The 24,286-nt window shown below is 47.0% G+C and overlaps 3 protein-coding genes across 3 annotated transcripts; 2 read left to right on the top strand and 1 right to left on the bottom strand.

Moving 5' to 3' along the window:
- Positions 1-463: 463 nt before the first annotated feature.
- Positions 464-1,571, top strand: LOC119311879 (lamin-like protein). The gene is made up of 2 exons (XM_037587590.1): positions 464-753; positions 986-1,571. Exons 1-2 carry the CDS (start codon positions 585-587, stop codon positions 1,312-1,314), a joined length of 498 nt encoding a protein of 165 aa, XP_037443487.1. The 5' UTR covers positions 464-584; the 3' UTR covers positions 1,315-1,571.
- A 1,223-nt stretch (positions 1,572-2,794) lies between these two features.
- LOC119311878 (26S proteasome non-ATPase regulatory subunit 10-like) lies at positions 2,795-6,166 on the bottom strand. The gene is made up of 5 exons (XM_037587589.1): positions 5,869-6,166; positions 5,627-5,765; positions 4,241-4,365; positions 3,639-3,785; positions 2,795-3,247 (listed from the first exon to the last, which is right to left on the bottom strand). Exons 1-5 carry the CDS (start codon positions 6,058-6,060, stop codon positions 3,113-3,115), a joined length of 738 nt encoding a protein of 245 aa, XP_037443486.1. The 5' UTR covers positions 6,061-6,166; the 3' UTR covers positions 2,795-3,112.
- Positions 6,167-9,683: 3,517 nt separating this feature from the next.
- Positions 9,684-22,920, top strand: LOC119310223 (beta-glucosidase 2-like). The gene is made up of 14 exons (XM_037586040.1): positions 9,684-9,821; positions 9,917-9,980; positions 10,301-10,359; positions 10,451-10,526; positions 10,618-10,689; positions 10,843-10,930; positions 11,058-11,316; positions 11,772-11,839; positions 11,969-12,016; positions 12,108-12,322; positions 16,671-16,699; positions 16,904-17,010; positions 17,365-17,442; positions 22,683-22,920. The coding sequence occupies exons 1-14, from the start codon at positions 9,684-9,686 to the stop codon at positions 22,918-22,920; spliced, it is 1,539 nt and encodes a 512-aa protein (XP_037441937.1).
- The last annotated feature ends 1,366 nt before the right edge of the window (positions 22,921-24,286 follow it).

The following is a 24,286-nucleotide window of genomic DNA, read 5'->3' as shown; positions in this document are numbered from 1 at the left end:
GAGACGACATCGAGCGGGAGGTTGAGCAGAGCCGCAAGAGAGGCCGGGAGGAAGCCCGCAGCAGTGGAACCGGTGGTGGCGGCGCTCGACATGGCGGCGGCGCGATCGGTGGCGCGGCGGCGGCGGTGAAGGCGGCGGCGGCTGCGGCGGCGGTGCGGGTATTAGGGTTTAGAAGCGGAAGCGATCGTAACCTAGCGTGATACCATGTAAGACAATAAGTTTTGGGAACCAGCACAACCCTCTAGGGATGGCTTATCTCATTATATATAATGGTTCTGTTACAATACGTACATAGGTACAGAAGCTATACATAGTCTAACACACCGCCCCAGGATCCGGGAACGGACGGCCACGATGGCGTCTCCCCGGCACACCGCCTGGCGCCTCCAGAGTTCCAGACTCCTGCCTGGACCCCGCTCCCACGTGCCGCCTCTCCTCTTTTTAAGACCTTGGCCAGGCCGGCCACCGTCCCATCCCACCACCTTCCTCCTCTGCCCCCGCCCAGCTCGTTCCATTTTGAAGAAGCAAGAAACAGCCGCGCACATCTCGTCGCCCCTGGTTCCTCGTCGGACGAGGAAGAGGCGATGGAGCGGCGGAGGGCTGCGTGGGCCGCGGTGCTGGTGGCGGTGGCCGCGTGCGCGGCGCTGCCGGCGACGACGACGGCGAACAAGATCAAGGTCAACTGGTTGCCCAACACCAACTACTCCGGCTGGGAGCAGGAGCACGGCCCCTTCTACAAGGGCGACTGGCTCGGTACGTGCGCGCGCGGTTACTTCACTTTACTCTTTACGCCTAGCTTCGAGCTCGAGCTCGAGCCCAGCCGCCGCCAGCAGATCTGGTCGCCGGAGCGCGGCCGCGGAAGGAGATGCGAGGCCGCCTTTCTTTCTTTCTTTCTTTCTTTCTCCGCCGTAATACTCTACCTCCGGTCGGCCGGCCGGCTGGCTGACTGACTCGGTTCGTCTGGTGTTGCGCTCATGCATTGCAGTGTTCTACTACACGGCGGGGCAGGCGGACGTGGTGGAGGTGAACGAGTCCGGGTACAACCGGTGCGACGCCAGCAACGCCATCTACAACTACAGCAAGGGCCGCAGCTTCGCCTTCGAGCTCAACGAGACCAAGACCTACTACTTCATCTGCAGCTTCGGCTACTGCCCCGGCGGGATGCGGCTGGCCATCAAGTCCCAGAAGCTGCCGCCGCCGTCGCCGCCGCCCTCCGCGCAGCACCACCGCTCCGCCGCGCTCGCCGGGCCGCGCGCCGGGGTCGCCCTCTACGCCGCCGTCGCCGTCCTCGCCGCGCTGCTCAGGGCGGTCTAGTCTAGCCGATCTGATCTGGTGCTAGTTCCGAGCTCGTTTGTTGTTTGGAGTTTCCTTCCCCATTTCTTCATTTCTTTGGTGTGTGTTCCTAGGATAGGAGAGAATGGCAGTGCCACGGACGTTCTTGGGTGAGATTAGCGGTGTGGATTTGCGGGACCAAATGGTTACCGGCGGATTGATTTGTCAAGTGTGAAGAGTGCACTGGACTGGAGAAATAGCGTACTATTTTTTTGGTTTTTTTAACTTTGCGTTCATCAGTTGCTCTGTGAAGAAGTAGTGTACTATTTTTTGGTTTTTTTTGGGTGTGGTTTCGGCACGGCGGGGTGGCTGGCCCGTACCACCAGCCGGAATTTGCGCGCGTAAACAAAATCGGACATGCCGTGCGAGGAACGCCGCCGCATCTGGATAGGTCTCCCAGGCACCGCCGTGCAGAAAACGCTCGGCGGGTGCCAAAATTTCAACACTGAACGACCGAACCCCCGCGCTGTTACGCGGCAATATTTTTTTTAGAACGAAGGCTCGCGAAGAGCCCGACTTTGAATTAACAAAGCCATCAACCGGCCAGGATTACAAACTCTGGAGAACAAATATGCGGCAATATGTGACTGATTATTATGTGATGGTTAGGATTTAGCTGCTACTGGGACCTAGTGCAGTAGTCCTATCATGCGCTAACTGCTCGTCTTAAATAAGAAGCTCCCCACAGAGATCGGCCAGTGACCGGCCTGAGGACGGGGACGTACCTGGCCGACAGAAGCCAAGGCAGGATGCGGCACGGCGCGAACCAGCCAAGCTAGCAGCAGGAGATCACATGCGTCCGCGTTGGATACCACATGGCCCCGGTTTCAATGCGGATCGCAGGGGACAGAGGATCCACCGGTTCCACATTTGTTTTCATCGCGACCCGTGCTTTCCCCGTCTTCATTTGTGGGCTGGGCAATGGAGCATGGCGGAGCGTCTACGACACGGACTTGCGTTGCTCATTAACTCCTTCCTAAGTTCCTATGGTCCTGTCTGGGAACGTGAACAAACCAAGGCACCAGAAACAGAAGGGGGAAGAAATAGGGACCCTGGTAGACGTAGCACAACGAGCTTTATGGAGTGTGTCATACAAGACGCAGGGCGGATGCACCAGCTATGCACGCCACGCCATAATGAAGATCATTAGTAACCGTACTAGTACTAATTATGGGGAACACGACTCGTGGCGCTGCGCACATTACGGGCATTGGATGCCACCATCATTGGCTTAATGACAAAATCCTTGCTCCAGCTTTAACACGAAGGTTTCCAGTTCATCTGTCACTTGGTTGACAAGCTACGTTTTCATAGTCCGCAAGAAGCTACCAAAACATATTCCAGTTAGCAGTGGACGGCTCACAAAGCATAAATACGGGACTGGGATATTCGGTGAAGCAATGTGAGCACACAAAATTAGAGTAGCTGGAACTACTAATCGTATGGTAAAGAAACACATACAGACCAAGTTCACATCTACTCAAAGCAGGTGTCGCGTAATACATATAATTCACAGCCTAAAAAGTTCTGTTGGCAGAAGAGAACCAAGTTTTCATTTTTGTCCTGAACTACGACAATCGTCAGTAAGTCATCTGAAGAGAGCACAAAAGCAGAACACCAAAGTCAACACGAGAATCATTAACCGCGAACAAAAAGTCTGGCTGGTCAATCTGATTTTGGAGGGAAACACTTCATACTTATACCACAAGGTACACAGCGGCAGTTTTTCTACTCCACATGTTCTTCCATCTATCTCTTACCTTAGGGCAGCAAAACATCCTCAGCCTTCGAGCATTGCCTTGGCCGCATCAATCAGTGCAGGCCTGAAGCTATCAGAGGCTCGGCCAAGGACAGTGTAGCCCTCCTTGTCTTCAATGTCAACATCGGCACCATGTCTGATCAGCAGAAAGGCAACCTAAAACAGCGATTATAACGCAAGAATCAGCAGAAATACAAGTAATCCACATCTATTTACAAAAGGATATCAGAGAACAGTTAACCAACATAGATGGAGATTTTTGAAACGAATCAACTCGTGGAGATGTCAGGATTATTCCTTGACTTATGAAACCCAATGGGCTGCCTAATGAACTAAGTAGTCTACATAGTTGAACACCAAGTCGGTGAAAATATTAACATCATTGTCCTGAGCATTTAACTGCAACTTAATTGAGCAGTTAAGGTGTACCTATGATGCAACACATAAAAATATATACAGAAGCTCCAAGCCTCTTAGCCATTTGAAAGAGCATCAACATAACCTATGAATACAATGAGGTGGTGCATGAAAGCAAAGGAAATATTACCCCTCTGTCCTCGCATATGACGGCATGCATTAGAGGTGATTGTCCTAGCTTGTCAACTGCATCAATATCTGCGCCTTCTTCAAGCAGGTATTCACACAGCTCAGCATTTCCAGTACTCGCAGCTCTATGCAGGGGTGTGCAGCCAAACTGACAAGATAGTAATTCAATGTTTTACATGTCTGCCAAATTACTTCAAACACGCTGCAATGATAATGTAGAAAGCAGTGGACAAATGTATTTCATAGAAACTACTGCACTTGACAGTTAATACTTCAAATTAACATAATATTTGTACATATAGATGGTTGTCTACACCACAGTTAACTTCTATGCCTGAATGGCATCCAGAGGACAGCAATCTTGCTAAAGTAAATTTCTACAAAAGAAAAAAACTTACACTGTAAACATTTCAGCCTTCTCATAAAATTTCATTTGCAGTTTTATGTTCATAGATCATATCATAACCCTCCCTATAAAAATATTTCATTCTCCTTATGGGCTTGAGGTGCTTGTACAACCAGCCATAAGCACTTAAATTACATGGAACCAGATTTGAGAGTCCATTCATGGTATTCCTTCTAGACCATTAGAAGTTTACAAACCTTATCTTTCTTGTTGACATTTGCACGATGAGCTATCAGCATTTCAGCAATGTTAAGCCTTCCTTTACTAGCAGCATAGTGAAGAGCAGTTCGGCCAGCATCAGTAGTCAAATCAACATTTGCACCTGGTATATATTAAATTTATAATAACTATAGTTATGTCTGTTACCAGGAACTCGCAAAAAGGTGAAGATTATACTGAGATATCAAATTCATACAGATGAATGGAGTATAAACTCATTTAAAAGCAGCAACATAGCATAGCATAATGCCTATTACAGAAGGCATATCTACAGCAGGGAGACTTTTTTTTTACAGAAGTAGCAGGATAGGTGCTAATTTCATCGCAATATACTGCACATAAAAACACAAAAGTAAACAAACAAGAAAAACCAACAAACTGGTGTGGCTTCTTCAACCCTAGGGGGAAACACACTCCCCCTTAACAGAAATCTAGCCGCGTATGGTCGTCCTGCACAAAGGACTTTCAAACAACATTTGATACCTAGTTAGTTAGGCCAATGTGCTACGCAGTGCCAGAGACATCAGATAGTCACCTTTTTCAGAAGGATTAAACAACTTATCCAGAAATGAAGATGTATAACATTCTACTCCACATCAGTCCTATTCTTGCCATGCATATCAGCTCTATTTTATCTTGCTACATATATAAACTAAAGTGTCATATGATAGGAGAAGTACTGAATAAGAACTAAGAACAGGACATCAGCGATATGTAGTACTCCCTCCGTTCTTAAATATAGGTCCTTGTAGAGATTTCAACAAGTGACTACATACTGAGTAAAATGAGTGAATCTATACTCTAAAATATGTCTATATACATCTGTATGTGATAGTCCATTTGAAATCTCTAAAAAGACTTATATTTAGGAACGGAGGGAGTATAATTCATGGCAAAGTTTGCCTGAGAGAAAAAAAGCAAAGCAGAAATAATGAGCTACCCAAAACCCAATATTTCTTCGAGTAATGTTTAATACCCTGCTGGAATCATTCTAGCTGTTCAACTTACGTTGCATCCAAATACTGTATGGAACATGGCAAAATCAACAGTTCCAAAATTGATACCCTGTCAAATTCACCTTTATCAGCTGCACAGGAAGTTGAGCATAACTAAACAAAATCATGGAACCATCGGTCATCTAGGATAAATCAGTCAGGCAATGACAATTCGAACAAATCGCCCTATTAAGAACAAACATTTCCAGGAGCAATACCTGCTAATTATCGCACTAGGCAGAAATAACCCGTGCAAGCAAGAATCATCAGAAGATATCAACCCGTCATCCTAATTTCACCAACTAAGTGTAGGAGCTTGTAAGCACAAACAGGACAAATTCACGCAAGTACAACGGCACGGTCTCGTACCGTGATCGAGCAGGATGTCGATGATCTGGGCGTTGCCGCTGCTGGCCACCGAGTGAATGGGCGCCCACCCTTCCTCGTCCTTCCCGTTCACGGCGCTCGCCACGGCGTCGCCCCCCGCAGCCACAAGCGCGGCGACGGCCTAAAACATCAAACAGCTCCCCAAAGCCAAACGGGTCAAAACCCTAAACCCGGAGGCGGGGCAGATTTGGGGGCTAATCGCGCGGGGAAGCAGCGGCGCTTGCCTCGGGGCGGGCGGAGGAGGCGGCGACGTGGATGAGGGAGCGGCCGTCCTCGTTGCGGAGGGAGAGGGCTGCGGCGAGGTCGGCGGGGGCGAGGGAGGAGAAGACGCCGGCGGCCCCGGACTCCGCGGCGAGGAAGAGCTCCTTCTCCGACGGCTTCTCCCCGCCGGCGTCGACCTCCATTGCCGCGGCCATCTGGTGGGTGCTGGGTGGGCTGCTCCGGCGAGTAAGCGAGGCTTGCGAATTCAGAGTTGGGTCGTCTCTCTCGGAGGCTCTGAGTTCTTTGGCTGCCGCTTCGGGATGTTTGTGTCAGTCTGCTCTTACGCCTTCCACAAGAAAGAAAGTGAAAACCGGACTGGGTCGGGTGGGCTAGGCCCAAGGGCATTCTCGCTACACAGCCGGCCCGGACGCACAACTTTGGGCTGCTGGAAGCATTTCCGGTGTATATGGTCCATTTTCTGGATTCAGACTGAAGTTATTTTTTTTTATCATCAGGCTGAAGTTATTAGTATTACTAGTAAGACGCCCGTATTTCTAAAAAAAAAAAAACTAGTAAGACGCCCGTGCTATGCTAAGAAACTACGTACAAAAAATGAGGTGGAATAGCAAAAGTATAGGGAAAATAATAAATAAAATCTGTCAAAAAGGCATAAATTGTGGGAACAATGGGATCAACAACATATTCTTTTTTTATTTCATTAACATGGTTATTTGTGTTGAACAAACATAACATATAGTCCCAATTTCTCATAACTGGTTTAGTGAACATCTACCAGACATAATATACCAGCCCCCTACAAATAAAGGTTTAAATCTCTGTATATGTTTCTTGACTTGAAACCCATTTTTCGTTCTTTTGTAAAAAGGCGATAGAATCATATACTTAATACTTAATGTGAATCGGCATTTGTGATCTATTGCGGTGGACGATAACCGAGAAGGGAATGGAAAGAAACAGTCAAAAACGGCGAAGTGCAGCGCTCGGCGTGGAGGTCTTGAAGGATGGCCTTTTTATCTCCCCAAGAAACTTAGTGGGCATATTATTTTATTCTGTTGTTGCTCTTTGTACGGGAAACAAGTGCGTGTGTTATTGGTTAGAGCAAGTACAGTAAGATGATGTAGGCGGATTGTAAGACTTGAAATATTATATTTTTGATGAGTTGGAGAAGAGAGAAGAGAAGTGGGCCAACCGGTTGCAATAGGCGCTCTTAGACACTTTGTGTGTGTGTGTGTGTGAGAGAGAGAGAGAGGGTGGGCCATGTATCAACAAAATAGTGCACTTTTACATGCAACTATTATATTTGGCGGCCATAAACTAGGCTATAGATGACATAACAACATCATATAGTCAACTGATGGTTGTACTATTAACCATGTTGACCTTCCAGATTCATCCAAAGTTAGCCTCGTGGATTGGCAAATTTTTATTTCATTTGGTGCTAGGTGCAACATGCTTCACGCAAAGGAATTCTAAAAGAGTTGAAGGTGGGTGAACTCACTACCAACTAAAAGTTTTAGAAGTGGGAAAGATTACTATAGAGATGAGGTTAACCCCGCGCATCTCTATATGGTGAAGAATAAAATGGGTTCAGCCGTGCATGTAATTTCCATGCATATGGCATTTGATACATATAGGTCATCTTGTATGACATGAATGCATTCATGCAATGTTCACTCATGTTCTGATTATTCATCAACTAATTTGCATAAAGAAAGCATGAACTTGAGTGGATGCATGCATGCAATCTTGAAGCGTGATTCTTTATTTTGCGAGTGGGCATGCATGTTTAGATGATCGTCAACTAATCTGCATAAAGAAAGCATGAATAACATAAATGGCACACGCCTATAAATAAAGATCGTGCATAGCAAACTATACATCAATCCAGAGGTTACGATGATATGTGGTCACTACAATTTCCATATGAATATGTATTGTTAAAGCTTGTGTCGGAGTTGGGATATTAAAGGACAACTGATTTCTGATTTGTTACATGGAGCTTGATTGGGAAGTGGTTCATGTGGGAAATGGGTTCCACCAATGTGATTATTTTCTACTCTTCATGGTCAATAGCTACCTGTGATAGAGTGGTCGTATCTTATAGCAGGACGGGATGCTGCGCTATGGTTCATCTCATTGGTGACGCAAGGAAACACGACAAGACAAAAGAGCTGAGCTGAGCTCACCCGCAGCCACCTTGTTGAGGTCTCACACTTCAGCGAGGGTGTTGTCAAGATCATGCAACTATCGTACTTGCCGGCTATAAGCTCGGCTATAGATGAGATGACAATGTCATATAGCCAATTGACTGTACTATTAACGATGCTGACCTTTCAGATTCATCCAGAGTTGGACTCGTGGCTTGGCAATTTTTGATTTCATTTGGTGCTACCTGCAACGTGCTCCACGTGTAGGAATTAAAAAAAGATTTAAAGGTGGGTGAATTCATCACCAACTCAAATTTTTACAAGTGGGAAAGATTATTACGAGCTAAATGCACGTGTAATTGATAAAAAAAAGTAAATGGCCGTGCATTGCAATGTAATAATAAATAAAATAAAAGTACTAACTAACGTTGTTTTCTGTTTTATGAGCATGTCATTAGAGAGCAATGTGTGTGTGATGTCTCACATTTCACCATAAAAATCTGGATTTTCTCTTGATGTCTTGACATAGAGGGTGACCAACACACATCGTCATGTTCTTCTTTCTCCTAGCCGCATGTCTCCTACATCCCAACTTTCAAGCATGAAATATTAGTAGAACCGACATAAACCAAAACAATTAATAAACATACTAAGCAACTAAACTGGATAAACTTTTAGTGAAGTCATTACTTTAATTTATGTGATGTGATAATTAGTGTATGTCACTTTTCATGTACGTTTTTCTAGTAAACTTTAGTTATTTAGTATGTTTATTAATTGTTTTTCATCTGGTTTTTCTCCATGCGTGTTGCACGTGAAAAGAGAATGAAAATGATAACCCCAAAAGATGTAAATAAATCAAATGGAAACAGAACAATATATACTATATGAATCACCATGTAAAACCAGATAGGATGACGGCTAGAGGAGATTTAACTAATTTTTATTTAGACGAGAGTTAGTAAATTCAAAAGGTTGGGTATGTTGAGATTGATTTGGGTTGAGTAGGCCGTCTTGGAGGCCGAGCTCCATGGAGGACTTAATTTTGTAATTTTTAAAATTTAAGCTTTTTAGTTAAAAAAATAAATCCATGGAGTGCCTTTTGTTGGGAATCGCCGCCACAGTTTAAGCTTTTTAGTTTCACAGGCACTCTGCTCCATGAACATGCACTCTGCCTCAAAAAAAAAGAAAAGAAAAAGGCACTCGACAGTGTTCTCCGTCTACTGGCGGGGCCACTGACTCGTCGGCGGCGAGACGACGAGCTACTAGGGTAGGGACGGATACCCCGTCCCATTATTGTTTCCTCTGCATGCGTTGGTGTTTCTTCTTCCCCTCCACTTTCGCACTTCGATTCTTCCGTGAAAGCGTTGGCCCCTCCATCTCCGCCGGCGCCGCCGAGCACTCCGCTGTCCAGTAAGCTGCCGGCGTGCTAGCGGAAGCCACTGCCAGTGCCTGTTCAATGTCAACTGATCGTTTCCGCGGTTCCATCAGCGCGCCAGAAGCTGGAGAAGAGGGACAGGCGCCGATGCTGGCGCTCACCATCCATCCTGCTGCAATGCCTGCTCTTCCTTTTTTATGCACAGACAGTCCTGCTCAATTCGTGGAATTTGTTTTCTGAAATAACGCGGTGTGTCTTTTATTAATCAGTGCACAGAAGAAGACAGCCACAGATGGGGGGTGCCTCTGATTCCTTCTTCTACCTCTTGCTGTCCCTCTGGGTTCAGGGTGCGGCTGCGACTGGCCTTGGCTTCACAAGAAGAGATTTCCCACAGGAGTTCGTCTTTGGAGCTGGAACCTCGGCATACCAAGTAAGTGATCTTACCTTGTTTGGGCTGAGAGTTCTGGCGTGTTTAGTTCGTCGTCCGTTTAATCAATTTTGATGTCTGTTTCTTTTGCCTGCAAGTATGAGGGTGCTGTTGCTGAGGATGGCAGGAGCCCAAGCAGTTGGGACACTTTCACTCACGCAGGTTGGTTGCTACATGTCTCTTTGTGAAATCTACCTCCTGGTTTTCCGGTGCTGCATTTTGTTTTAGCCTGACCATGGATATTTCCCAATGCGTAACAAATAGCACCTCGAGCAATTTGTGATCAGTTTTCCTAATTGATGCGTTGAGCGGATATTTGGGACGAGTGCCCTCTTGGTGGAACAATTTACACAGCTAGCATTTATGTTGCTGAAGCATAACTGAATTCAGAAAAATTATTGGCAATAGCCAAGACCGGAACTTGATGTGGTTGACCAATCATGGTTTGGTCAATTTTGACAGCTAGATTTTTCATCTTGCAGGCAAAATGCCAGACAAAAGCACGGGAGATGTTGCTGCAGATGGGTACCACAAATACATGGTAGGAGTAAATAATATGGGGCCTTGCAAATCTTGAGCATCTATGCTTTAGTAATTCTGAAAGAAATTTGGCTTATAGTATAATTTTGCAGGAGGATGTCAAGCACATGTATGAGACAGGCCTAGAGGCCTATAGGTTCTCCATCTCCTGGTCAAGGCTCATTCCAAGTACAGAAATTATCATGACCTTCATCAGAACAAATTGCTTTAATTAGTTTTCTAATTGATCTCATTGTTTCTGGAAATTTCGGGTTTGTAGATGGACGCGGAGCTGTCAATCCCAAAGGGCTACAATACTACAATAACCTCATTGACGAGCTAGTGAATCATGGCAAGTATTTTTATTAGATCCTTGAGCATTTTAAATGTTTAACTGCAATCGGTTGTTAGATTCAAACTTCATATAATCATGTTCCTTCTCAAGAAAGAGAAATGCATGCAAATAAAAGTTTGAACCGTCTGGTCTCCGTGGTATTTATCCCAGGAATTCAAGTCCACATCACACTCCACCACCTAGATCTCCCCCAGATTCTTGAAGACGAGTATGGTGGATGGTTAAGCCCCAGAATCATGTAAGTGTATATATGATTTCACTACCAAACAGATAACTCTACCACAGTGGCGATTTTATATGCCATTGGCATATGCAGATGACATAATCATTTGTTCTATTCATATTTTCAAATCTGAGAAATGCAGCGAAGATTTCACAGCATATGCAGATGTTTGCTTCAGGGAGTTTGGAGATAGGGTTGTATCTTGGACGACGGTGAATGAGCCAAACATTGGCATATTGGCCTCTTATGATGTTGCTACATTCCCTCCTGGCCGTTGCTCGGATCCATTTGGAGCAACAAAGTGCACCGCTGGGGACTCTACCGTGGAACCATACATAGCAGCTCATAATACCCTTATGGCTCATGCATCTGCTGTCAGTCTGTATAGAAAAAAATATCAAGTGAGTGGATGATCTTGTACTTAAAAAGTTTTGGTGATGCTTAGGTTCTTTGTGAACTGTGAAATTATAAACCATTTTAGCTTTCCTTAAGGGTGGAGGCACCATTTTCAGTCATTACGCATTGACCACATCGTAATTCATCTTTTTTATTAATATACATCTTTCAGCATTGGCTAAGTAATTCTTGGGGGAGTAGTCAATTTATTTTGTTTAGGTTCCTGCCTTCCTGGGACATAAATCATTTATATAGACTCTTATTCTTTGTTGTCTAAAAAAAGCTACACCCTCTGTTCATTCATATAACACATTTTGGCAGTTTAATTTGAACTGCCAAAACGTCTTATATTATTGATAAACAGAGGTAGTATTACATTGTTCGTTATCTCCCTGTCACGGTGCAACTGTTTTTCCAAGGTATAGGCTCATAGGAAACTAAGGAACCTTTTTGGACGTAGGCCATGCAAAAAGGAGTTATTGGTATAAGTGTGTACTCTTTCTGGAGTTACCCATTGACAAATTCCATTCATTTCAATACGAGGGCAAGAATTGAACCGATTCAATTAATTCTTAACTATAGGATATTTAAAAATAAAATTATAGAAGAATCGAATGTGTTTGTTTTTATGTTATTTTGTGAAGGAATGAAAACAACTGTGGATTTAGCTGCAACTCGGAGATGTAAAGATTTCTTCTTTGGCTGGTATGATATTGTACCTCCATTTTTGTCACCGGAAGCATTTAGCCTGCATAATCAACGTGCACTGTTGAGATCTTAAGTCCGGTACTGGCAGGATACTAGATCCATTGGTGTTTGGGGACTACCCAGAAGTAATGAAGAAGATTGTTGGCTCTCGCCTTCCATCCTTCACGGAAGTTCAGTCTGAACTTATCAAGGGTTCTTTAGATTTTATTGGAATAAATCACTACTACTCTCTCTACATGAATGATCGCCCTCTAGCAACAGGCGTTCGAGACTACGGCGCAGACATATCAGTTAGTTTAAGGGGTAAGTATCTTTTCTGGAGAAAAGAGGGCGCCCATCTAAGAGGGCAAAGGTACCTAAATATAAAAATGGTTCATCATAAGAGGTATGTTTTGGAATAGCAGAGGTCTTGGTGACTTGGCTAAACACAAACATATTGCCGATTGTGTAAAGGATCATGCCTTGGACTTTGTGGCCATCACTGAGTCGGGTAAACGTGATTTGCAGACATGTGTTCTTGACCACTTTTCATGTGGTTATGATTATGAATGGCATGTTTTACCCCCATCCAGAAGGTCTGTGGAATCTTGCTTGGCATCCACTCGACATACTTGGAACTTTTATCCACTTCGAAGGGTGAATATCATATCAAATTTCACCTTCGAAACAAGTCCAACAACTTCCTTTGGAGTCTAGTGGCTGTATATGGCGCTGCTCAAGAGGAGTTTAAGTCCGCTTTCCTTAAAGAGCTTGTTAGATATCAACAGGAAAAAAACAATGACCGGTTTGACACTAGGTGGCCTTTCCTCTTCAATGCTGTTATTGACAGCCTAGACCTGCGGGAGCTCACTTTGTCTGGTCGTCAGTACACCTGGGCCAATAACCGATCAATCCCTACTTATGAAAAACTTGACCGGGTGCTAGTGACCACCGACTGGGAATATAAATATCCCCTTGCATCAGTACACGCACTAGAAAGAATCGAGGCCCTATCGGATCATGCTCCTTTGCTAAGCGATTTTGGACAAACAACTCCAAGCTCCAACCGTCCACGGTTTAAATTTGAACTGGGATGGCTCACTAGAGACGGATTCCATGACCTGGTTAAGAAAGTGTGGGTGCGTCAACCTCGGGGTAACACGCCCATTCAAGGATGGAACAATCGAATTCGCGCCTTGCGACGATTCCTTCGTGGATGGGCTAAACACACTGCCGGCGTATACAAAAAAGAAAAGCTGCGACTATCTACCTTAATCGACACCCTTGATAAAGTTGCAGAGGTGAGGCCTCTTTCTGCTGCCGAGATTGAGCAAAAAAGCCATCTAAATGAGCAAATTGCCCGCCTTTTACGCGAGGAAGAGATTAAATGGTACTAACGTTGCAAGGCTGACTCAATTGTTCAAGGTGATGATAATACGAAGTATTTTCAAATGCTCGCCAATGGCAGACATAGAAAGAAACGTATTTTCGCTCTTGACCAAGACGAAGGCCGTATAGAGGGGGATGCACCGCTAAAAAATTTCATTACTAAGTACTACAAAGAGCTTTTTGGACCTTCACCTCAAAGCCCTTTTGTGCTCGACGAGTCTATTACTCATGATATACCTCAAGTTTCAGAGGTAGAAAATGAGTTTTTAACCTCTCCGTTCTCTGAAGAGGAAGTTCGAGCGGCGGTGTTTCAAATGGAACACAACAAGGCTCCGGGACCAGATGGTTTTCCGGCAGAGTTTTATCAATGTTTTTGGGATATGATTAAGGCAGATTTGGTTCAGTTGTTTAACCAACTGCATGCTGAAAACCTTGATATTGCCCGTTTAAACTTTGGGGAAATTATTCTTCTGCCCAAGACTAAGGAGGCTAGTCGTATTCAACAATATAGACCGATTTGCCTTCTAAATGTCAGCTTTAAGATATTCACAAAGGTGGCAACTAATAGGTTGAACGGGGTGGCTGACCACGTCGTCAAACTCACTCAAACAACATTTATGCAAGGACGCAACATACTAGATGGAGTTGTTGTGCTACATGAAACTGTGCATGAGCTCCACCTTAAAAAGTTGAATGGAGTCATATTCAAAATAGACTTCGAAAAAGCACATGACAAAGTCAAATGGCCCTTTCTTTTGCAAACTTTGCGCATGAAGGGGTTATCACCAAAATGGTGTCGATGGGTAGAGAGTTTTGTTTCTGGAGGTAGTGTGGCTATCAAAGTCAACGATGATGTTGGCAACTACTTTCAGACTAGGAAGGGGCTTCGCCAAGGGGACCCTGCTTCCCCTATTTTGTTCAACATTGTAGCTGATATGTTAGCTATCCTTGTTGAGCGGGCTAAGGTGGCCGGTCAATTTAGCGGCGTGATTCCTCATCTGGTAGAAGAAGAACTGTCTATTCTACAATATGTGGATGACACTATACTTTTTCTAGATCATGACCTAGATAAAGCTAGAAACCTCAAATTACTTTTATGTGCATTTGAGGAGCTCTCTGGTCTCAAAATTAACTTCCATAAGAGCGAGCTTTTCTGCTTCGGCGATGCTGCAGAGTCTGCATATGAGTATGCTGAGATTTTCGGCTGTCAGCTCGGCCAGTTCCCGATTAGGTATCTAGGTATTCCTATTCACTATTGGCGTTTAACTATTGCTGAGTGGAAGCAAGTGGAAGAAAGACTTGAGAAACGCCTAGCCAGCTGGAAGGCCAAACTCTTGTCGTATGGGGGACGGTTGATTCTGATTAATTCCATCCTGAGCAACATGGTTCTATACATGTTGTCATTCTTCCACTTACCTAAAAGGGTTCTACAACGTCTCGATTATTTTAGATCCAGATTTTTTTGGCAGTGTGATAATGAATCCAAGAAATATCAGCTGGCTAGGTGGAGTATAGTATGCCGACCTAAAAGTCAAGGGGGCCTTGGAGTTCAGGATCTTGAGATTAAAAACATCGCTCTCTTGAGTAAATGGGTATACAAACTACTCACTGAGAATGGAGTATGGCAGGAAATCATTCGTAACACACGTACGTGGGGTCTAAAGCCATTTCTCAAGTTCATTGGAAACCCGGTGATTCACATTTTTGGAGTGGCGTGATGAAGGCCAAGGAATTCTTTTTTCAATTTGGCACTTTCTCGGTTAGGGATGGTTCTCAGGTTCGATTCTGGGAAGACACCTGGCTGGGGGCCACTCCTCTTATGGTGCAATACCCTAGCTTGTATAGGATTGTCAGACATAAATTAGTCACGATCAAACAAGTATTGGGACAAGAAAACCCTGATATTTCTTTCCGTAGGGACCTTATTGGGCCTCGTCTGGTAGCATGGAATGAATTACTCAATCGTCTGGAGGGCATTCAACTGTCAGGCGAACCAGACAAGTTCTGATGGAATTTGCATCAGAATGGTACCTTTTCAGTCAAATCCTTGTATGATGCAATGACCCACACTGATGTACCGGTTGATAACAAGAAATTGTGGAAGCTCAAAATTCCCCTAAGAGTGAAGATATTCCTCTGGTTTCTAAACAGAGGGGTCATCTTAACTAGAGATAACTTGGCACGACGCAACTGGCAAGGTAGCAAGACATGTGTCTTTTGCCAACATGACGAGTCCATCAAACACTTATTTTTGAGTGTAAGTTTACTCGTGTAGTCTGGGCCATAGTTCAAGTAGCTTCAAATCTATATCCCCCACGTAGGGCACGTAACATGTTCGGCAATTGGTTGGCGGGTATCGATAAACAATTTTCTGCACATCTACTCGTGGGAGCGGCTGCCTTATGTTGGGCACCGTGGCTCATCAGAAATGATGTGATTTTTAACAATAAATGTGTTTCATCTCCTGTGCAGGTTATCCATGCGTGTACGCGATGGCTCCGTACGTGGTCTATCCTGCAGAGGTCGGAGGACAGAGACCTTTTTATGATGGCGTCTACACGGCTGGAGCATACAACCAGGGAGGTTTTCTCTCAACATGGATGGCGGTGTAATCTCCGGATAGGCGTTGCCCCATCCTAGGCTGGACTGATTTACTTTTCCTGTAAAACGATATTTATTTTTAGGCTTGTTGGACATGTTGGCTGTGCGCATCACGCTATGCAGAGGCCGGGCATTCTTCAATGCGGTTGTATCACCTCGATATATCAAATTGAATGAAATGTTCTTTATCGAAAAAAAAGTATCTTTTCTGGATAGTGATACTACATACTAGGATTGTTGCTTAACCGTTCAGAGTTATGTACTATGTGGATGTGCAATTTGATTGCTTATTTAGAGTTTCTTTTTCTAGGACATTCATTCTCCATCTAACAGGTAATTAAGCAGTTGCACTAGAAATTGTGTGTAATAGTAGGCTTAATATTCATTTTTCTAGCAACAAGTCACACAAGCAACAAGGAGATTCCTGAATCCTGATTACCAACAAAAAAGGCTAGCCAAGGTGTTGCGAAACGATGTCCTGCTAATGCTAATTGCTAAGACAAGCTGGCAAGCCAGATTCACCAGTGACGTAAATCGGGCATGTCTCTGAGTGCAGTCTTGAATCATCCCTCGAAACACATTTAAAGTCTGTTATGCATCTCAAAGCATGTTTTTGTACACTAATGTAACAGAAAAGAGCTGAACGTACTTTTCTAAGTAACGACCCCTTTGTATGATGCAGGTTCTAGGACAGACCCACCATCTGGTCAGGTAAAAGAATATTATGTCATCAATGTGTTTTGCAAAGTTGCCAATTTTTAGCTAAACAACTATTCTGGTCATTCAATGTACATCCGTTGAATTATGGTATATGTTTCTGAACTTCTTCAAGAGATTAGAAAAGAAATACCCACTCAAAAACTGATACCAGAAGCTTGATAGTAACTGTCAAAGATGATCCTTATTTGGGTGCAGGGTCCCCCAGCAGATGTTCCAAGTGATCCCAGAGGGCTGGAACTTCAACTGGAGTACCTGAAAGAAACCTACGGGAGCCTTCCGGTCTATGTCCAAGAGAACGGCAAGCAGAATTCCCAACCATAAGCAAAAGCCTCTGTTAAAGAAGAAAGGTGCATCGTTGCTCATGTAGTCATGTGGTTTTCAGGGCGTTTGTTTCTATGGACTTATTGGCTTAGGGACTTAAAAAAGTCTCTATAAGTCCCATCTAAACCAAACAAGAGGGACTTATAGGGACTTAAAGTGGGCATTTGGGACTTATGAAATAAGACTCTCAAGGAGGGACTTATAGGGACTTATAGTTGTAATATGATCTTATAGGGACTTATAAGTCCCAGGAACCAAACAGGTAGAAACTTTTTAGGGACTTGTGACTTATAAGTTGGGACTAAAAAAAGTCTTAGGACTTATGAACCAAACAGGTCCGGTGACAGCCTAGATGACGCCGACAGGGTCGGTTTCCTGGGCAGCTACATGGAAAGCACACTTAACGCGATGAGGTGCGTCGAGAACTCGAGATCAGTCACATACACCCGTTCTTTCAGCATTGACTTTCGAAAAGCAGCAGCTGTGCCCGCCGTTCCTGTTAAACACGCTAGATATTGTACAGGGAGTTAGTTAGTATCTCTTATCTCTTTGTAGTCATTATCTCGTGTAACAACTTGTATCTATCTGATGTACCCCGGTGCGCCGGTTGTGCCCTAGTGGCCAAGTATAAATATACGTCCTGAGGCCACCTTTAGGGTTGTGCCGATCCAATTCTCTCTTCTCCAGTTTTCACATGGTATCAGGCCATCTCGCGTAATTGCTCGATGGGATCTCCTTCCGCTGGCGCCATGACTTCCTCTGCGATGCCCTCGCTGACCCTGCCGGCCTCTCTCTCGGCGCCATCCACTTCCTCTGTTCCACCTCCTTCCGCTAGCCTCATTACGGCGAAGCTCACCACCTCCAACTACCTCCTCTGGAAAGCCCAGATCCTACCTCCTCTTCGCATCGCCAATGTCACTGGCTATGTTGATGGCACCTGTCCTACACCAGCTCGGCTGCTTCCACCCGATGACAAGGGGGAACGAGCGGTTAATCCTGAATATGCGACTTGGTACCGGCAGGACCAGATCGTTCTTAGCTATCTCCTTGCATCTCTCACCGACGACGTGCTCACGCAGGTCATCCGCTTTGACACCTCTCGTGCTATCTGGGCACATCTTGAGGAGATGTACTCCGCTCATTGCCGCGCCAGCGTTGTCCAGATCAAACTTGATATGGAAAACTTCCGCAAGGGCAATCTCTCTATGGTGGATTATTTCGCCAAGATTCGCTCCTTTGCTGATCAACTCGCGGTGGCTGGTCACCCCATGCGGGATGACGACATCATCACCGCCGTCATCACCGGGCTCGAGAGCGACTATGAGCCCCTCATCACCGTTGTCACCACTCGGATTGATGAGATGACTCTTGGGGAGCTCTATTCGCACGCACTCTCCTTTGAGCGCTGTCGCGAGTACCATGCTGCGCGCCTTCATCTCCAAGCTGGCGGCTCCTCCGTCAACTACATCGCCCGTGACAAGCCTGGAAACACCAACAACACTCGTGGCGGCAAGGGCAACTACCGTGGCAAGGGCCGCGGTAATCACGGCGATCGCGGTGACTACAACAACAACAACCGCGGGGGCAACCGCGGTGACCGCGGCGGTAATCGTCAGGACTACGGTGGCAACCGTGGCGGTAGTGACCGCGGTGACTACGGGGGTGGTAATGACACCCGCGTCCAATGCCAACTCAGCCGTGGTCCTGGGCACTATGCCTGGGAGTGTGGCCAATGCTTCAACCACGCGTTCCAACCTCAACAATCTAAGATGGCGGGGCTATCTGCTGCGTCACCTCCTTCCATCCTTGGTGATCCTGCGTGGTTCACGGACACGGGGGCCACCGACCACATTACTTCTGATCTGGACCGGCTCACTGTCAGGGAGAAATACCCTGGGAGAGACCGCATCCACACGGCTGATGGCTTAGGTTTGCACATAGCTCATCGTGGTCATGCGATCCTTCCCACCCCTTCTGCCAATCTTCAACTTCGCAATATTCTTCACGGTCCTCATGCTGATAAAAACCTTCTTTCTGTTAACCGCCTTGCTGTTGATAATCATGCTTATCTAAAATACTATCCTACTCATTTTCTCATGAAGGATTTGACCACCAAGAGGGTACTTCTTCAAGGCAGATGTGAAAACGGGCTCTATCCTATCCGGCCGATGAAGTCCCATGCCTTGTCCTCCGTTTGGCTCTCTGCTCAAGATTGGCATGCCCGGTTTGGCCATCCGGCGTCTCAAGTCGTCCAACATATCTTGGCGTCCAATAAAATAGTGTCCTCGAGTCGGTCCCTGGCCAATGTTTGTCATGCATGTCAGCAAGGCAAAGCACACCAGCTTCCCTTTCCTAGATCGTCGAGTGTTTCCTCTTTTCCTTTGGAATTAGTATTCTCAGATGTGTGGGGGCCTGCTAAGACTTCATCTAGCGGGTTCCAGTACTATGTTTCGTTCATTGATGATTATAGCAAATTTGTTTGGATTTATCTTCTCAAGCGAAAGTGTGATGTGTTTGACGTTTTTCGTGATTTTCTCGCTCATGTTGAACGACTTCTCGCTCGTAAAATTTTATGTGTCCAGTCGGACTGGGGCGGAGAGTACAAAAAGCTTAGCAACACATTTTTTCGTCAACTTGGTATTACTCATCATGTTTCCTGTCCTCACACACATCAACAGAACGGTTCCGCGGAAAGAAAACACCGCCACATTGTCGACATGGGCCTTTCCCTCTTATCTCATGCATCTATGCCTCTGTGTTTCTGGGATGAGGCATATCTATCTGCATGCTATCTCATCAATAGGCTCCCTAGTCGTGTCATTGCTAACCTTAGCCCCATGGAAAAATTATTCCAACAAAAACCGGACTATCTTTCTCTTCAGACGTTTGGGTGTGCATGTTGGCCTAACTTGCGTCCCTACAACACCCACAAACTCACTTTTTGCTCTCAACAATGTGTTTTCATAGGGTACAACATCCGGCACAAAGGATACAAATGCCTTCATGTGCCTACTTCTCGCATCTACATATCATGTGATGTTGTCTTTGACGAAAAACGTTTTCCCTTTGCCCATCCCCAACCCTCGCCTGCACCTCCCCGTGTCTCAGAACATGCTATCCTTCTTTTACCGCATGATCACATGAATTATGGCACATCTGGTTTGGATGCTAATCTGGATGCAGGTACTCCCCTGGCGCAGAAAATCCCTCCTGCAGCAGTTTCAGGATCCCATGCAGATCCTGGCGCGGATTCTGGTGAGGATCCTCCCTCGGATCCCGCGTCGGCCCATGATTGCGCGTCGCCCACGCCAGCGGGATTCGACAGCGACGGGTCTGCGTCTCCACGCGGCCACGTGTCGGGCGCAGCTGGGACCGTGTCTCCCACTCCCGCCCACGCCGTGCATGGGGCGCGCCTCCCCTCACCTGTGGTGGGACCCGTTCCACAGCGGTCCCCCGCCATACCTGACACGCCTGGGGCACGGGCCCATGTGGCGGCTGCTGGGTCAACGGGCCCAGACCCTGGCGCGGCGCGGCCTACTGCTGCCGCGGCGCGGCCTACTGCTGCCGCGGCCCCAGCTCCTGGCGTGACGCGGTCGGCTGATGCTGACGGCCCGCACACCGATGCTGCCCTATCTCTGCATGCGCGGCAGCCCGTGGCCGACTCCAGCACGGGATCCGAGGAGACATCGGCTGCTGACGCGTCTGCCTCCGCCGCTACTGGATCTTATGCGGCCCCAGGATCTTCTGCACCAACTGCTCACGCTATGGTCACCCGGACTCGTGATCACACTCGTCATGTTAAACATCGCACCGATGGAACGATCGTCTATGATCCGTCCAAGCGTGCGTTTCTTGCTCTCCGAGAGCCTGCAAATCACCGTGAAGCCCTTCAGTCTCTCGCATGGCGTGCGGCAATGCAGGCAGAACTTGATGCTCTTCGCCAAAATGGTACATGGACGCTCGTTCCTCTCCCACCGCGTGTTAACATTATTGATTGCAAGTGGGTATACAAGATCAAGCACAAGGCTGATGGTTCTGTTAATCGTCTCAAAGCTCGTCTTGTTGCCAAGGGGTTCAAGCAAATGTATGGGTTGGACGATGATGATACTTTCAGCCCTGTGGCTAAACCCGTCACTGTACGTCTTGTTCTTTCCATTGCTGTTTCACGTGGTTGGTCTCTGCGACAGTTGGATGTCCAAAATGCCTTTCTCCATGGCATTCTTCAGGAGGATGTTTACATGCGTCAGCCTCCTGGGTGTGATGATCCTTATGTACCCAGATACTTGTGTAAGCTCAACAAGGCTCTCTATGGTCTAAAGCAGGCTCCTCGTGCGTGGTACTCTCGGTTAAGCTCTCGACTCCAACAACTTGGTTTTTTGGCATCAAAGGCGGATACATCACTTTTCGTTTTCAACCGTGGTGGTGTCACTATTTTCATGTTGGTCTATGTTGATGATATCATCGTGGCCAGCTCATCCCCTTCTGCCACGACCAAGTTACTTGCTGATCTTCAAGCCTCATTTGCTCTCAAGGATCTTGGCCCCTTGCATTATTTCCTTGGAGTTCAGGTGAAGTCCTCGCCAAGGGGCATTGTTCTGTCTCAATAGAAATATATTGGCGACATACTTCACCGTGCGAACATGGAAAATTGTAAGGTATCCACCACACCCATGTCTTCAAGTGAAAAGATCAGCAAGGAAAGTGGATCACCTCTTGACCAGGATGACATCACTAAATATTGGAGTTTGGTTGGGGCGCTTCAGTATTTGACACTCACGAGGCCGGATATTTCTTTTGCAGTCAATTGAGTCTGTCAGTTCTTACACACGCCAACCACTGTGCATTTTTCAGCTGCCAAACGCATTCTGCGGTATTTAAAGCACACACGTGATATGGGCCTCATCACACAGAGATCACCCTCGTTGTTGCTGAGTTGCTTCTCGGATGCGGATTGGGCTGGGTGCAGTGATGATCGAAGATCCACAGGCGGTTTTGCGGTATTTCTTGGACCCAACCTTGTGTCTTGGAGCTCAAGAAAGCAAGCCATAGTCTCACGTTCGAGTACTGAGTCTGAATACAAGGCACTAGCAAATGGAACAACTGAAGTGATTTGGATACAATCTGTTCTTGGTGAACTTGGAGTTTTTATGCTCGACCTCCTATTCTGTGGTGTGACAATCTGGGTGCTACCTATTTGTCTGCCAACCCAGTCTTTCATGCCAGAACAAAACATATAGAGGTGGATTTTCACTTTGTACGTGAAAGGGTCGCGGCTAAAGCACTTGATGTGAGATTCATCTCTTCCAAGGACCAGACTGTTGATATCTTCACGAAACAATTAGCTGAATCGGCGTTTGTCTCAAATAGACACAATCTCAATCTTCTAGTACGAAACTTAGATTGAGAGGGGATGTTAAACACGCTAGATATTGTACAGGGAGTTAGTTAGTATCTCTTGTCTCTTTGTAGTCATTATCTCGTGTAACAACTTGTATCTATCTGATGTACCCCGGTGCGCCGGTTGTGCCCTAGTGGTCAAGTATAAATATACGTCCTGAGGCCACCTTTAGGGTTGTGCCGATTCAATTCTCTCTTTTCCAGTTTTCACAGTTCCTTCGTTCATTCATGCTCTGTTTGTTTGTTTGTTGTGCAGGAAGGGAGCCAACGTGCGAGGCTACTTCGCGTGGGCATTCGTGGACCTGTTCGAGCTCCTTGCCGGGTACCAGTCGAGGTACGGGCTGTACCGCGTGGACTTCGCCGACGAGAGGCGGCCGCGGCAGGCCAGGCTCTCGGCTCGCTGGTACTCCAGCTTCCTCAAGCGCAACGGAACCACTGCACTCGTTTCTAGGACGGCGGGGAACCAGGAGCTGAGCCTGAGCGCCGTGTCCTGAGTTGCTAAGAGCATCTTCAACAGGCGTCAAACGCGTCGCCCGCAAAAAACTGGTTGCCGCGCGCCCATCGTCTGGTTTGGCGCGGCGCGCAGCACTGGCTCCAGCAGCTGCGTTAAATGCAGCGCGCTTGTCGTTCCAGCAGCGCGTAAAAATGCGGCACGCGCGTTCACAATATTTTTTTATAGCATAGATAAATAAAAAACTAGATATATTGCATAAAAATAAAAAATGATACAAAGGTATTTTACATCGTTGCAACTAGATAGATAGTTCGAAAGCATAGATAAAACTACGGTGCAACTAGATAGAAACTACTCCAAGTCGCTACCATCATCACCATCATCATCCTCGTCGGTGTCGTCCGAGGTATCGAGCCATATGTCCAACCAACGATCATCGTCTTCCGTGAAGAACGACCTCCCACCTGTTGCAACGATATCCGACTGCGCATTCGCCAATGCCTTCCACCGACGCCTGTCCAACCGCTCCTCGCGGCGCCTTCGCGTGTCCTCCTCGCGGCGCCTTGCCCAGTAGACTTGCTCGTAGGCGACGTCCTCCGGGTGACGCCGGCGCCACTCCGCCATGACCCGCTCGTCCTCCTGGGCGACGAGGAGGCGGCGCTGCCGCTCAGCGTGCTTCGCACAGTCTTGTGCCGTGTTAAGACGAGGCGGCGGGGCGACGTCGAGCGCCTGCTGGAGCGTGTAGACGTCCTGGAAATTCATCTGCCCGCGCGGCCTGCCTAGGCGCCACGCCGCCGCGTACGCGCGGGCGGCCTCGCGCGCCGTCCCGTAGGTGCCGAGGCCGAGCCGGAGATCGCCGGAGCATATCTCGGAGTAGTACCCGCCGTTGGGGCGCAGCCGGACGCCGCGGTAGCCCGACGCTCCTCGGCAGCGTGGCGGCATGATGGCGCGTCGGTGGCGGGGCGCTGGAGCGGTGGAGGCGCGCGTGGCAGAGGAAGAGAAAGAGGAGTCGTGAAAAAGGCGTGTGGCAAGCGCCGCATTTTATAGGCGCGCCAGAAGGGGGGCACCAAAATGGCGCGCTAGCTGCCGCCTTTTCGCGCACGCGTAAGCAGTTCCCCCGCGCGCGAGTTTCCCGCCACCGCTGGAGCGCGGCAAAACGTCTCGCGTGCGTTAAAAGCTGCTCTTTTCACGCGGTCGTTGAAGATGCTCTAATCTGGACCGGGAGAGATGAGGCGCGGGACTGGGAGGGATGAGGCGCGGGCTTGCTTGCCCGTATGCTCCTGTACAGATTCAGAATGTGTGCTTCTTGTATGTGTTGCATTTGCCTCCTCGCCGGCGTAACCCGGTCTCCGGTGGCCGCGGACAGTTTCTCCTCTACAACGTAGCCCGGGGTAGTACTCCCTCCG

The sequence above is a fragment of the Triticum dicoccoides genome, chromosome 5B (assembly GCF_002162155.2).
Source record: "Triticum dicoccoides isolate Atlit2015 ecotype Zavitan chromosome 5B, WEW_v2.0, whole genome shotgun sequence".
NCBI classification, from domain to species: domain Eukaryota; kingdom Viridiplantae; phylum Streptophyta; class Magnoliopsida; order Poales; family Poaceae; genus Triticum; species Triticum dicoccoides.
Note: the sequence above shows the minus strand (reverse complement) of the source record. Positions and strands in the feature narration are given on the sequence as shown.